At 46.2% G+C, this 15,197-nt stretch overlaps 1 protein-coding gene across 1 annotated transcript; it reads right to left on the bottom strand.

Moving 5' to 3' along the window:
- Positions 1 to 4,688: 4,688 nt before the first annotated feature.
- On the bottom strand, positions 4,689 to 8,381 carry LOC146189963 (uncharacterized). The gene is made up of 4 exons (XM_084603359.1): positions 8,242 to 8,381; positions 6,787 to 7,068; positions 6,050 to 6,190; positions 4,689 to 4,870 (listed from the first exon to the last, which is right to left on the bottom strand). Exons 1-4 carry the CDS (start codon positions 8,303 to 8,305, stop codon positions 4,728 to 4,730), a joined length of 630 nt encoding a protein of 209 aa, XP_084459485.1. The 5' UTR covers positions 8,306 to 8,381; the 3' UTR covers positions 4,689 to 4,727.
- Positions 8,382 to 15,197: the final 6,816 nt, after the last annotated feature.

Raw genomic sequence — 15,197 nt, 5'->3', positions numbered from 1 at the left:
CGCTTCGTTCCGGCGAGTTTTGACGTTTGTCTGGCCGCGAACTTCTCCCATGTCGAGAGCTGGCTGTTCGATGGAGCGAATTTCCTTGCGTTTAAGTTTCACGCTCTCTGAATTGCGGGCAGCTGTGAATGCTTTTTCGAGAGTGAATTCTGCGTCAAGCTGCAGGCTCTCGCTGAGTTTTCCGTCTCGCAAGCCGACCACGAGCCTGTCCCGAATCAGTTCGTCTTTGAGAGTTCCGTAATCGCATCTTTCGGCCACCTTGAACCGTTCAGTCGCAAATGCGTCGACGTTTTCATGTTGCTCTTATTTCCTAGAGTTAAATCGCGCTTTCTCATAGATGACATTCTTTCGAGGTAGGAAATGCTTTTCAAAAGCACTCACCACGGCGTAGTATGATGCCATCTGTTCGTCTGTCAGTTTCAAAGCAGCGAGCACGTCCTCCGCTTCTTCGCCCATGGCGTAGAGTAATGTGTTGATTTGCGTCGTCTCGTCCTATCCTGTCAGACCGGAGATGAGTCGGTAGCGTTCCCACCTGCGGTGCCATCGTGTCCAATCTTCGGGCTTGCGGAAATCGAGCTTTGTCGGCAGTTCCATGGCGAGCGGGTTGAACGTCATTCTCGGAGTGCCGCTCGCGCGCTCTTCGTTCGCGCCGCGAGTGTCTGGCATGACGCTGCGGCCGCTTACGTTGGGCTCGTTTTCCTTCTGGGTGTCACGCTGCGTTGGTTATCCCGCCGCTGCCACTATGTGGTAGACGTAGCCGGTATAACAAGCAAAACTGTTTATTCATACATCAGGTAATGGCGCCCGTTTTCGCTCTGCTTGACGCGGTCGCCCATGCCCATGCCGGGTCTCCCGGCAGTCCGCCTGGTTAGCTTGCCGCTTGGGGTGCTGTCGTTAGTGGCGCCCACAACAGTTCTCATATGCGATCCTGCTTTCGGAACTCAAAACACTACGCACGCTCGAGCAGGTAACTGTATTAGGGATTGCACAAAGTAACGGTAAAACTAAGAAGACAAAGCTTTCCGCGGAGAACTGCACCTACATGTGTATCGAAAGTCGTCTGGCCTTCCAGACTCACTGTTTGTCTCGTGGAGAAAAAGCTTCTGCAAAAATGGCATGCCTCGGCTTCTGGTCAGTGACCCAGGTCGTTAGAAACCACTTATCGTTAAAGTTAGCTAGGTCATTGATTTCGGACAGAAGCGCCGTAGCAGTGAACTAACATCCCCTGGCCGCTGTCGGCATGAGCCAAAGGGTAAGCTGGCATGTTTTGTGCCTTTCTAGGGAACAGGCCCAAATTAGCCGAAGACAGGTACTACTGCGTCAATAGCACACTAGTTGTCACCCTGCTAAAGCGGATGGCTCACTGTGGGTGACAACGTTTAGTTCCGTTGACGTTGGGAAGTTGCCTAAAACATCTGTCCTCAAAGATTTGAATTGACCCCTTCCAAGTGAGCGGTGACAAAAAGAAGGGAAGCTCCCCAACCGGCATCCGGAGGACTTGTCGTTGTGTCCAAGTGTATCAATGATTCTCCACGAGAAGACTGCACTCTTCTTGTCTCTGAACAGCAGGGACAGAGACATCGGGGCTTCCGCTTCATTCTTTACTCTCCTGCAGCTTAACACTAGAGATGCTACCTCGGGTCCCGCAAACTATTTGTAGCTTGCCTCGCCTTCGAGTAGCAAATCCGCGTTCATGACATTTTTTGTTTCAGAGCCTGCCACCAAACTCTTTGGAAACAATGTACGCGACTCGTTTTTCAGAACCGGAAGTGGCGTGCAGTGACGGCAGCGTATCAGTTAATCATAATTTCTCGCTTTCGAAAGCACCGATAAAGGTTTCCAACCAGCCTCTTGTCAGCCGACAAGCCGAAAAATGCAAAAATGGGTAACCCCACTGGCGAAAAATGCGGGCTTGCGCACTTCGCTACATTGATTGTTCCTCCTCCTCCTCCTGCCTACTCCGTGTGCACATGCGATCACTGCTCGTAGGTAATGCCACTTCTCTCCATTCCGCCAGAAACCGAGCGCTAACATCACGGAGCAAACTTCAGTTTGGCCTCTTTATAATGTGGGCTATGAAAGGCTAACAAAATACTTATTTGCTCTACATTTCGCGGTTGCTCTGTGAGGCGTGTGTGCTCCGCATTTTCGTGTCCAACGCTACCTCGCGCCAGGCGTCGAATGGCGCCCTGCTCCTTTATATGTCAGTGCTGGTTCGTTTCCCTTTTCACGCCTACATGCTTGGTCAGAGAATTTCATGCACTGTGAAGAAAAGAGCAGCTCGAAATCGGTCTGGCAATCTCAGAAGTCGCATGGAGTAGGCCAGCTGCTTTGCGAACCGCAGTGCATGAGCTGCTGATTAGCATGTGTTTTCGCGATAGTCATCGTCCACTAGTCTGCTGAAAGTCCATCACTAGAAACATTTTTCCTTAGAAATTCGTCGGAATCTCTCAACGCATTTTTTATCCCGCATTTCTCAAAAGCGTGACTCTGTGAAAGTCAAGCGTCTGTGATTAGGCTGTAGGGTGTTGCCGGCTGTAGATGCCCATGAGAGACCCACGCAAAACTCCAAGGGCTTTAGCCATAATTACATTGTGCAATTTGCAATCGACCTGCTTCTGATCGCGCGTGCTTTGTGAGCACCGTGGCCATGGCATGGTCGTAATGGACACCACAGGAAATCGAAACGAACAAGAGGCCACCGCTAGATGGCGCCTCCTCTCACTGCAGGCTTGATTCACCTAGCACTTAGGAATAAAAGACCGGAGCTGTAAATTTAGGCTGAAATTTGTTTGGATCTGCATATAACACGAGGCTGAAATCTAACATGATAAAATCGGAGGGGGGGGGGGAAGGGGGGCGTTATTTTATGTGTGGGTTTTTACGGTAAATAACCTGTATGTATCAGTGCTGTTTGTCTGTAGCAGCGTTGCTAAATCTAGGGGCTGTGTAAGTATAGAACCATATTCAGCTGAGTGATTTCTTTTAGAAATAATTTTAGATATGTATCGAGCAAGACTACAGAATAAAATATAATTTGTTGAGGGAAAATTAGGCTGCCTGAAGTAAATGAAAATAACTTTTTGTATGAGGCTGTGGCAAAGTCATGAGGTGCGGTGTCTACCATGTTAGTCGCAGGAGGATACAGCATGGCGCTGCCATCCGCTCATACGCGACTTCCTTCACCACATCAAAATACAAATTTTTATAGAGTGCAGGACTCTTGCTGTGTCAAGTCTGTTGAACAAGACTGTACGAAAGCAATGCAAAGAAAACGAAAAAAGAAACCATAATTGTAACGTAGTTATTTGTAGGACAAGAGTGATGGCTGTGAACTGCCTTATCGAATATCATTTCTATGTGTTTCATGTCGCCTGAAAATGCGAGTTGAATGGGACCAGCGTACAGTCCATAATTACATGTCTCAATTTGAGTGCACATTTCTTCCATATCAATTTCAGTGCCGAGGTAACTGTGCAGTATTGTACAATACTGTTGTGGAAATATTGAAGGAAGTGGTCAATTCTTCCCAGGCTCTGCAAAGGGTGTTAAAGTTTGTCCTTTCACCTGTCGAGTGGAATAAAACTTAGAAGAAAAAGGGGAACCATTTTTGATACTTTTTATGTCATTAACGTTTTTCACAACAGCAAAAACGTTAATAAGAAAAAAAAAAACTACGAGCCCCACTAGAGGTGATATGCCTATACACTCTTCTGTACTTTAGAAATCTACGATAGGCACGGCGTTCGTAAACAACATACCGTTGAAAAATGCGCTTGGTTAGAATTTCTGGTTGTCTGACGCTTCACCGACTTAAAAGAATAGAAATAGAGTTTGTTTTTTTTGCACAAGGCATTGCATAGCAGAATGCAGGTATATATTAGTTGCCATTTATTATAGGCAGGTCATATGTTACGTGATAGTGTAAGGGCCTCGTGGGGCAGAAAAGCCGCCGGCACCACTGTATGCGTAGTTGGGTGCGTGCGGAAAATCCTAATTGGTCGGCAGGATCACAACGTTATTGGCACATGACTTCACGCGGGAATCTCACACACCCGACAACGCTTAGGTTAAACGTAACGTCATGCGTGGAATGAAAATGAATAAAAAATTACAAGTGGCCTGTTGCTGCTTCTATTGATGCTTACATTTGTGCGCATGGGGTTTCGCCCCAAGTCTGGCTCAACTGCGTCATGCATTTTTAACCACCAACTGCGTATTTAAAACAACTGTGCATTCACAGACGCGCCTTTACTCAGCTACAAAATTTGAAGCGTCGTGGTTCCTGCCTTTTCGGAAGAACTTTGATGTGTCTTATGATTTGTTACGCTGATGAGGCTCTTTCGATTGCGGTTGAGCTGAATGATGGACTGTCATGGTGAATCGCCACAAGCATTGGAGTCTTTATTCCGAGAGCAGTGCGCTTTGTAGTGGGGAGTGTACGATGCTGTAAACAAAACCAAACCTTTTGGTCACATTTTCTGTACACGTTACTCATGAGGTAAGAAAGGCTTTCGGATTAAAAAGTTTTGGTCTTAAGCGGCATTTATAACTATGTCGTGTGATCTTTCTCGTAAAGTGGTATATTAGGACTGCTTGTTAATGCGTATGTGTGTATTAGAGAGACTACAAACCGCTACCGAGAACGCTTGTAGTTGTTGAATGCTCTGTCAAGTGGGGAAGACATGTTGCAGTTGGCACTTTATTACGATGTTTATTTCTCAAACCTAAGCCCAGGGCCTCGGAACAGGTGGGAACGAGGGCTTCGGGAAAGTTGGGAACCAGGGTCGGCTGGGCCAGTAAACGAAGAACTGCGATTTGTCGTTGTTCGGTTGCTCTTCCTCCGCTGTCTCCACCGTAGCCGAAAGATCTGCATACACAAGAGGAGAATGTTGTAGTCGGGGCACGCAGTGTTGGGCGTTGTATGTGTATCACCAGTAATAAGCTTATGCGAAGCAATATTAGCTTTTGTCGTAAACTGCCACGAATAAATTAATGTAGCTGATTTTAGTCCACGTAAACTATGAAGTACTTGATACAGTTTCAAGCTGTGCGTCCTTGACCACTAGAGACTTGAAGAAAAACTTCGCCTAAGTTCTTTTTAATACCGTAAGCTTGTGGCAGCGGCTTTAATTTCAAAGAGGATTACATTTGTTGTTTCGTTAATTGAGTAGATGCTTCATATGCTCTCCAAATAAAGCACCTGCGCTCTCATTGGTTCAGTGCTTGTTGCATGCGCCAACGGCAGGAAGCTGCTTTTACAGTGGCCTTTGTTAACAGGACATGGCGGACAAGTAAAAGTTGGCGTGTGTCTATGGAGTCGGCATGACCATCCTGACTATACCCACTGCAGGGTAAGGGCCTATCCCATAATCCTACAGTTAACCAGATCCTGTGCCAGCTGCGCCCACCTATAACCCTGGTAAACTTCCTTATCTGATCCTTTCACCTACAACTTTCTGCCACACCCTCCTACGCTTGCATTCCCTTGGAATCCAGTACGTCATCCTTAGCGACCATTGGTTATCTTGCCTTTGGAGTAAATGTAATGCCCATGCCCATGCCCATTCCTTCTTGATTTCGGCTAGAATGTCAATAAATGAGTGTTCCCTGACCGACTCAGCTCGCTTCCCTCCTTTTAACGTATCATCTATCACTATTTGAGGTACTGAATCCAAAGTCACCACCCTCGCCAACAACTGAGCATGCGTCGATTTGCGGTTGGACAAAGGAGGACACAGGGGAGGAAGCAATATTTATTGAGAAGAGCATTTCAATGGCGTTGTCCACAGTGACTCTTTAAGCACATATTCCCATCCCCTGCTTTGAGTTCTCATCATAAAAACAGAACTACCAGGCCCTCCGCGCAGCTAGGCTCGCCCCTCGAACCATTTTCGATAGCAGTTAAGGATTTTACAGCTCAATTTTGGCTGCGAGGGCCCGGCCTTCATTATCACTATTGCAGTGAAATGTCGCAGTGTATGTAGCGCAAGAGTTTTGCATATCAGAGCTAGCAGCAGGCTTAATTACTGGATGGGGGTTGCTATACCTTTAACGGCGGGCCACATGTCCCCGGGCAGTGGCTGGGGCCAGGGCTGAGGCCAGGGTAGAGGCCAGGGTGCGCCGGGAGGTCGGGGCCAGGGCCTTGGGAACGTAGCGATGCGAGCTGGAGCGGCTAAAGCATCATTGCCTGGGAAACGGCATAAATGTTGACTATGGTGCCATGAGTCATTGATCGCTAATTATTTCTTAAAGGTGAACTACCTCGTTCGGTCAGACCGCTCCGTTTCGGGCAATCATGCGTGTAAACCATCGAACGGACTGCGGTCGGCGCTTGTAGTGGCACCGCAATTGCGCTCAATTTATAAGTATACCTTGTCACCCAGAAGACCAGTGAAATGGGTTTGTCTACTGTTGGTTTGACAGAATCCTTGAGTCTGAGCTCTGGGATACTAACTTTCATTGCTGTTTATGATGCGTTAATGAAGGTTCAGAAACTGCACTGCATAGCAATCGATGACAGCAATGAACAGAAAATTGAGCTTACCATGAATTTCGAGCTTTTCTTCTGGCACGAATCGCGACAAATTTGCAAGCTTGTAAGCGTTAGCCGTTGTTACTGTTTTTAAATCAAGAAGTTTAACGCTGAGCTTTTTCACCTTGAATTCCCATAGGACGCCAACGACGTATTAAAAAAAAAAATGTAGGATATGGCAACCAAAATAGTTTTAGGGTCCTGTTTAAAAGCAGCGGATTCTTTATCTCTTTATCTGTAGATGTGCCCACCTGTGGATGCTGAAAACATGGGCTCCGATCGGGGCATGGGCTTCGGTAAAGGGTTGCCGGGTAAGGGGCGCGGCCAAGGCTGGGGCCAGGGTTGGGGCCGTGGGAGAGGCCACGGCTTTGGTTGTGGGCCGGGCTGTGGCCAAGGACGAGGTTCAGGCTTGGGCAAAGGGCGAGGCCAAGGCTGAGGCCAAGGACGAGGCCAGGGTCGAGGCCAGGGTCGAGGCCAGGGACGAGGGAGTGGCCGGATACCAGGCTGGATGCCAGGTCTGACAGGTGCTGTATCTGCACACGCGCAAAAAATTTACTGACAGGATCAGGTGCTCTTATCAACTTCGGAACATAATGGCGCATACCCGCAAGAAGATGAAAGGAGATACAGGAAGCGACTTGCGAGGTTCTGTCAACTACTGAGTGAATGCAGAAGTCAATAGATATTAAAAAATGATCCGATTAAATTTTGAGACAGACATAACCGATTACACGGAATAGATTTTATGAATTCCAATTTTGGAAAATAAAATTCACGATGGAAGACGTTTGATTTGATATATGGAATGGCGGGGCATACTTTTGCGCTGCTGTTTCCAAGCATAAAGTGAAAGAAGTGAAAGAACTGTCACATAATAAAAACACAAACCATGTTTCTGAATTGGATGTTTGCCGTAGTCACCTCCTTAAAGTGGCGCTGAAGACAAAAATGCGTTGGCCGGTATCGGTAGGGGGCTACGTTCCAATTTAAAAGAGACCAATGTCACTAAAAGAAGAGGTTGCAAAACGAAGAATGGAATAAATAATTTAACTCACTTGTCGCGATCAGCGGCCAATTCGGCAAGTAAAATGCGTGCGGCGACCCCGAATTTTAATCGCCGATACAGGAACTGTGCTGCGCTTACCAGTCACCCCCCTTTGTGCGACCTTGACGATGAAATATGATCACGTAACCAGTAACCTACGATGCCAGAGCGTTGTATTTGCATGAAATGGTAGTTGATGTTCGGGCGTGTTGGCAAGCAGTTATCCAACGAATACTTTTGCGAATGCCTTCTCCTGCGCACCGTACCAAAATATTCATAAATTGGATTCCTCTTCAGCTCATCTTGGAAGCGATTGATGGAGTGGAAACTTTGCAACGTTCGTTTTGGCTGGGAATAACACGCAATACGCAGTTAATGGTTTCAGTGACTTCGTTATTAAAATGGGATATATTTTTTGGATGCGACATACCGCCCAAAAAGTTTGTTGCTGGAAATAAGCATGTTAAGACAATGACATTTCCGATAGAGTGCGCTAAGTAAGAATACCGTGTAGCTCTAACACTTTGTGCAACCTGCGAAATGTGGGATGGAGGTTGCTAGTGCATTAGTTAGGACATTTTTGTAGTTCTACGCGTTTTCTCCTCAGAGTTCCCGTGCGATGGCAGTTTGGAAGCCTTAGTACAGCTCCTCTGGAACTCACCCTGTGCATAGCCGCTGTGGGCGAGGAACGCCAAGGCAGCGATGATCACCGCAGTCCTCCCCATGGTGAACTCTGTAAGTCCTACAAGGGACTGCCTGAACAAAGGATTATTTCCGGCGTTTAAATACACCCGATGGGTACTTTTGTGTCAGTTATCTATCTCGTCGAAGAGAACTGCGGCGACGTGGAATTCCCGCAAGTTTGTGTTTTATCTCTGATAGGCGGGGAAAAACCATCGTTCACGTAGATTAGATTTAGTTCTCGTCATGCCTTGTTCAGAAGCCGTTGCGCATCCTGAGTGGTTCAGACCTTGTTTCGCCCGTGATTTGAAATACACCGGGAAGTCCTATCACTTGATCAGTGACAATTGCTTTCAGAGTCACGTCCCCCCTTTTAATTGCTTGAGCTTCTATGAACGTAGTGATGTGTAAATTCGGGGTAAAACTCCGTCACAAGAAATCGCAACCTCTTTTTGTCTTTCCTCGCGGGCGCGCTTTACGTTGTGAAATTATGTCCGAAATAAAGTGAAATGAAATAATTTCTAATTTCCCTACGAACTAGCTAGCGTGAGAAGGTAAAATTGATTTGGCGAGCTCTAAATAAATAATAACTGGTTTTAAGGAAAATAATTATTTATTTGCCAGCTATGAACTGCCAAAACTACATAACGTGGCAAGATTGCTAAGTTGGATCGGTGGCCATTCTTTAAGCTGCCCTTTTATTCCTGTGTGCAACTCAAGAACACACTGGCAAGTGCCACTCGGTAGAAGCACACCAACAAGTGGCCTTGACAGAGTTTCATGACATCGCTATTAGTACCGTTGCACTGTATCCTGTGACATCGCAGAGTTCTGGCAGGAACAGAGGGAGTCAACCACGGACGGATCAGAGTAACCGCGGCGTCATGACATCTGGTCGATGCCATTGGCAGGAAGGCGTCTTTCGAGGAGAACTTGCCGTAGTGTTTCGATCATAATAGATCGCAAAATGTTCGAACTTTCGCACGAACAGGAATCGGATACCGTTGCTTGTTCCTGTTTCTCTAGCAGTGTGTATGTTTGAACTTACGTCTTTATCCGAGTTTTATATAATTCATCTCTTTTATACTTCCCCTCGAGTTTTGATTCTCTTCATTACTGCCGCCCCATGCAGGCCAGCGAGCTACTGTTATGCCCCATCCACGTACCTGTTAATTGGCTACGTGTTTTATAGACAACACAATGAATGCAGCATTACTAGCGCATTTGTTTGTTTTAATTTGCTCGCTTCCCTGGGTACAACAACCTAATGATAACTTCGTGATGGTTACTAATAATAAGTGGTTCGACCACTGTAGGCGTATATAAGGTGGGAAAGAGGTCTAAGCACCGACCAATCGTTCTAAAAAATGACGCTTCGGCCTCGCTTCGGGGGCCTTGTTCAGGTGTATTTAATTAAGAGTACGAATAATCCGCTTTGCCTCGCTGGAAGCAGGTCAATATTTGAGCTGTGTTTCATTATGTCACTGCAATACCCGCACCAGAACGGGCTGCAATAAAATGCAATCCCTGCTATCATTGTATTGCTACCTACCAGTGATAGGTGATAAGCGTATTTTTCTGTGGAAGTTCCTTTTTGTGATATACCTTAGGGTGGAAACGTACCTCTCACTCGAACAGGGCCGATAAAGAACTATGGAGCTTGGTTGCACGAATTGTTCCTACAACTTTTTCCTGATATCTGTCACCATTTGCTGTCACATGCCCAGGCTTGTATTTTGCAATGCCACGAAAAAGACTTATTCTAATGGCCGAGACAAGTAACACAAAGGTGCGATGTCTTTAACAGGTCGGCACCGTGTGCGGATAAATGAAACGACCGCATTCGAAAAAGCAGACGCACATAGGACAGCACAATTAACTAACAGGGCGCGCAAAGAACAAATGTGCCTTCATGTAGACATGCATATATACATTTAAATAACGGTATTGCCGTGTAAGAAATACTGTAATCTGGTATTTTGCTTGCAAATCGCGAAGTTTACTTGAAAATCGGTTAGAGGTGGTGGCATCTGCAGCTTGCTTTATGGGCTTTTTGTAGTCTTTAAAAGCTCTGTTTTTGGGGGGAATGGTTTCTTTGTGACTAGATCATGTAAGCATATATTGATTAAGGCCAACTTCTGTCTTTCATCATGGTCCCTTCAAGCCAAAGAGAAATAATATTGAGGCGTGTAGACTGAATTTAGCGAGCGTGGTTTTCTAATTTGTGCCTGCTATTCTCCTGGCAGCAGTTCTATGGAGGGCATGCCTCAAGTAAGGCGACATGCCAATGCCGGTGCTGTCGTCGTATTTCATAGCTTTAAGCTCCTCCGCGTGCATGTGTACCCCTAGTGAATGCTGTTCACGTAAACCGCTGCACCTCAGTAGTCATGTGAATCACATGCAACTCAAAACAGAACTTTGTATTGTCATGAGATTGATGTGAGTCAGCCTCATGTTGGGCGCTTCGGCTTTGTCGGAAAAATACCGAACACATTCGTGTGGTCCTAATGTAGCGGACCCATAGAAATACCAATGGGCGGTGTCATGTTCCGTTGAGGAGTAGGCGTACCGAGAACTTGCTTGGGTAATCATGTGATCCGTGGGGCTTACATGCCAGCCGTGACGGCCGCTTGAAATCGACCTATGGTACTGAGGATGGGTGTTCTATAATGCCTACACGGGCGTCCTAGTGACGGGGGTGGTTGCCACAACAATCGTTTCCAGCTGTTCGACTTTTGCTGAGCGTAAAGCCTGGGCGCCAATTTTGGTGCGGAATGGCAAATTTGGTCCTTCTTGCGCTACGCATAGTCAGGAAGGTGCCGTTTCCTAAAAGGTCTGCAAAATTTTTTCGCCTCCTGCACCTCGTATTCGTCTGCTAATTATCTATAAGCTAAGCTTGTGGCGATTGTGCTGACGCGGGGCTCACGGCTTTCGCTAGGTGCAGGAAGGTGTGGGGACGTATGGTCTTGGGGCTACTCGATGATCTCTATACGTTTGGTGAACCTCTGCGAATAGGGTAATAACCAACGTATGGAATACTTCTTTGACGTGTAATTTTACTGTCAAGTCTTTGTGCAGTCATATATTTGTATTCTTATGCCCTGGTAAGAGTAGCTCGAAAAGTATAGGAACATAGGTTAACATGTGAGAGGACGCCCCTGAAGCTTCCCCGCCATTAAAATGCTTCGCCTGCAGACGGAAGGGTCGCCAACAATACATCACATCATGGGTGTTCACACTTGGGCAGTTGCTTTTGGTATCAACGTCCAATCTGTATTCTGGCATGTGAATATTGAAATCGGCACGCGCGCGGGCGGCGACGAGATACATTGTACTCGTTGTGGCGCTTCTTGTGCGTGGCGGATATGACCCCCACTTCCCCACTTCTATTTCTTTACGGCCTTGAGCCGGCCACACAATAGAGATATTTTTATTAAAAGTGCCAATGTAGCTGTCATTGAACATGCCATTAACTAGCATATCTCGCCGTTAATTGAAGGTTCAAGGAAGATTAGGGTCAGATAAAACTTGTCATTTGGGTTAATTTGCTTTCGAGTCTCGAGACCTAGTGAAACAATCAACAGACAGGTGACATTGACCACCACCTCTGCAGTGCAGACTCCGCGTATAATATTCAAATAGCCGCGAAAAAGGCGAACATCGAACAAACACAATACGTGAGCAGCATTGTTGTTTTTCTTTTGTTGTGCTTGTTCCGTCTTCGCCTTTTCGCACAGTTTGAATACTGAGAACGAAAATCACCGGTGCACTTAAGTCTGCTTAGGTGCAGTAATCCGAAAAAAAAATTGCGATTTTTGTTATGCCATCTGGTGGATTAGCCCGAAACCCTACTAGCGAACCTCGGCCGCACTCGACCAGATTGCTTATCTGTATGGCGTATTTACTACAGGTGAAATGGACGAGCGGCGTACGTGGAACTTCACAAAGACGACAATGTTCACTTCACAGCACAAGAGTGCGTTGCAGTTTTACACGAGGTACTTGATCGGTTGGAGCGACATTATAGTGATTTTATGCCTGTACCATGAAAGCTGATTGTTAGGATGGTGCTTCGATTCCTGCTGGTGACACAATGTTTTTTCCTAAATTCAAGTTTGTTTGCACATGTTTTGATGACAGCCTCTGTTGACAGGCTTCCTTTACGCAATCCAGAGCTAATAACTGCTTTCGCATTGAGAACCCACTCCCCCAGCTTTCTGCTGTTCAGAGCACAGCAGCACTTACCCAAAAGAACTGATGAAAATGAATTAAGTGAGTCTGCGGCTGGCGGCCGTGCTGTAGGCCAAGGCAGCGGCAGCCAAGGTCGTGGTATCCATGGTACCATGTACAATCCAGAAAGCATCCGGTTCTTGGTCCCATCATCCGCTGGTGCCTTAACTGGAGAATAAGAACGACTTATTGTTATTCTCATCTAGTGGCCCATGGCATTACTATCCTAAAAAATTCATAACCTTACCTCAGAATTTTGGCAATTATCTTAGCTTTGCGCACCTCCAACGCTACCTTTAAAAAGTCGGCGGTGAAGCTACGCCGATTTCTTGAACTGGAATATTACAGGGACAATACGTCATATTCTTTGGAAGTGCCCTCACAAGGCTGATGTTAGGGTGGCCCTGGAAGCTACTGTCAGACATCTGAACACTCGATCTCTCTCCAAGAAAACTATCCTAGGCGTGAGGGCGCAACTGACTAATGGCTGGTGCTCGACGAAGGCCCTTTCTAAGCCTTTAGGTGGCGCAGACCTAGATTCCCATCTGTGACAAATCGATGGTGCTGTGCTGTGCCTACCTATACTGATTTGCACTGCGAATGCATAAGCATATACACCATCGGAAGCGGTAGGCGACCGCCTTCGGCATCGTACGTCGCATCGCTTCATTCGGCTACCGCTGCAAATACTAATGCAGTAAAATGCGGCGAAACACTTACCCTCTGAGGCTAAAAACAGCGCAAACAGAGACGAAGCAGAGAGAGGGACAGCTTCAGATCATGCACCAACCAGCCCAAATTTTCCACCCTTTCGGTGTACACTTACCCTGATGACCTAAGATGTATTGGCCAAATAAAGTCAGAGCGGTGATAAATGCGGAAACCTTCATGGTTGCTCCGTCCGGTGGTTCACTCGAACAATATGGAACCCGACTACATTGCGGAATGTTTAAATACGACGTATTCCGATGTCCTTGCGACTAAGTAGTGTGTAAATAAGACCACCTCTTTGTTCAAAGCGGTCATGCCGCTTCCATTCTATGGTCAGTTTTGCTGTGTGTCCATATGATCTGATATTTCTACATATGTTTACTTATTTACTTGTCCAGTTTGGTGTCCGGGTGGCAGCTGATAGTATAACGCTGGGGACTAATCTGGAATGAGAACTTCATGAACTGGTGCCAGTTGGCACTGAGTAGTAACATTTATAGAGGGCACGTAATGTAAACAAATTATTTAACAAGGAAACAGTTTGCGATAAAGCGTTATCTAAACAATGCTCTTCACAAAATATGAAAGCTTCGGGCATTACATCAAATAAGTGCAACCAGCATAGCATACAAACACCCACAAATATTCCCACCGAAACTAAGCGCGTATATTTTTATGTAGCTGCAGTGATTCTCGCAGGTGAGGCTTCTGCAAAGCTTTTTCACAGCACTCTATTCGCGGTTTGCTTTCGTAATAGTTGTTATCTGGCGACAAAGGGAGAGTCCTACTTTTCGTGACAAGAGGTGGATCCATCACTGAGTACTGTTGTCGCCTCCGCAGACATTGTTCGCTGTGATAAGAATAGCAGTCGCACAAACCGCCATTTCGTGTAAGTATTGACGTGTCTAAAGACAAGCAAGAACGCAGGAAATTTTATTATTCTGGAATAAATGATGAATAATAAGTTCTTCAGTAAAGATCAGTGCGATATGTTTGGAGGTTTACCCCAATATGCTTTATTTGGCAAATTTTTCTTTTTTCGTGTATGGGGCTGATTCGGCGCTCAAAGGTGATGCACAGACAGGGGTATGCGCGGAAGCTAATATTGTATTATGTTGGTGTAATGTCCGAAGCCTTTACATGGGCTGTGATGTCTAAGCTTAAGCCAGACCAAAGCAAACCCAACCGAAACCACTCTTTCGCTTCGCTTAAATAGGTTTTGCAGTGTTAAATCCCAGCCACTTTTTGTGTTTTAACTTTAGCTTTCTCTGCGAACGAGTGTGTGTATGTGATGAAGCTGCATTGTGCGGAACGATGAATTTAGAATTTGATGCTCATTGTTTACCCTAAAATGGAGTCTTCTAACACGCCAAAGTGGTCTTATTGGTATAGTTCTAATTTACAATTCAGTTTTGCAAGAGCTATACTGTCAAAGGAATGAATTTATAGCAAGTCTTGCATTTTCAATATTGTTTTGTATGAAATTGTGTCACGCTTGAATTCTGCCACCCCCGGCAATCTTGAAGATTAAGCTGTACCTCCTGTTGGTTGGTGATGTTCCTGTTACATGCAGGTTATAATTGCGTTTAAAAACCTGTCTTTGGGCCACCATGGAGTTCATGCCGGACATAGTTTTTCACAAAATGGTCGGAACTAGAACACGATACCTCCCGCACTCTAGCAAAATGATCGCTGCAGCTTCCTTCGAAACTTTTTTTGTGAGCACTGCACGAGGCGGAGCTGTAGCACAGAGGAGCTCGTCCGTCCGGTTGAAGAGGCCACCATGACATAAGACTTCCAGGCAAGCATCTAAAGCGGTGCCTCCTGCCTCCCCGGCCTAGTGCCGAGGGAGGGGGGGGGGGAGGTAATTTCTATTGCATAATAAAAGCTCTTTGTTCCTCCTCCTTTGCAGACACTGCATCCCTCGGTCATCGTAGCTGGCCGGAGTAAGCAGTACCTGTTTTAGCCTACGAATATAATTGTTCAGAGCAAGAG

The sequence above is a fragment of the Amblyomma maculatum genome, chromosome 5, assembly GCF_055883805.1.
Source record: "Amblyomma maculatum isolate TAMU_Amacu chromosome 5, ASM5588380v1, whole genome shotgun sequence".
In the NCBI taxonomy this organism is placed as follows: Eukaryota; Metazoa; Arthropoda; class Arachnida; order Ixodida; family Ixodidae; genus Amblyomma; species Amblyomma maculatum.
The sequence above is the reverse complement of the archived record's forward strand: the minus strand, read 5'-3'. Positions and strand labels throughout refer to the sequence as shown.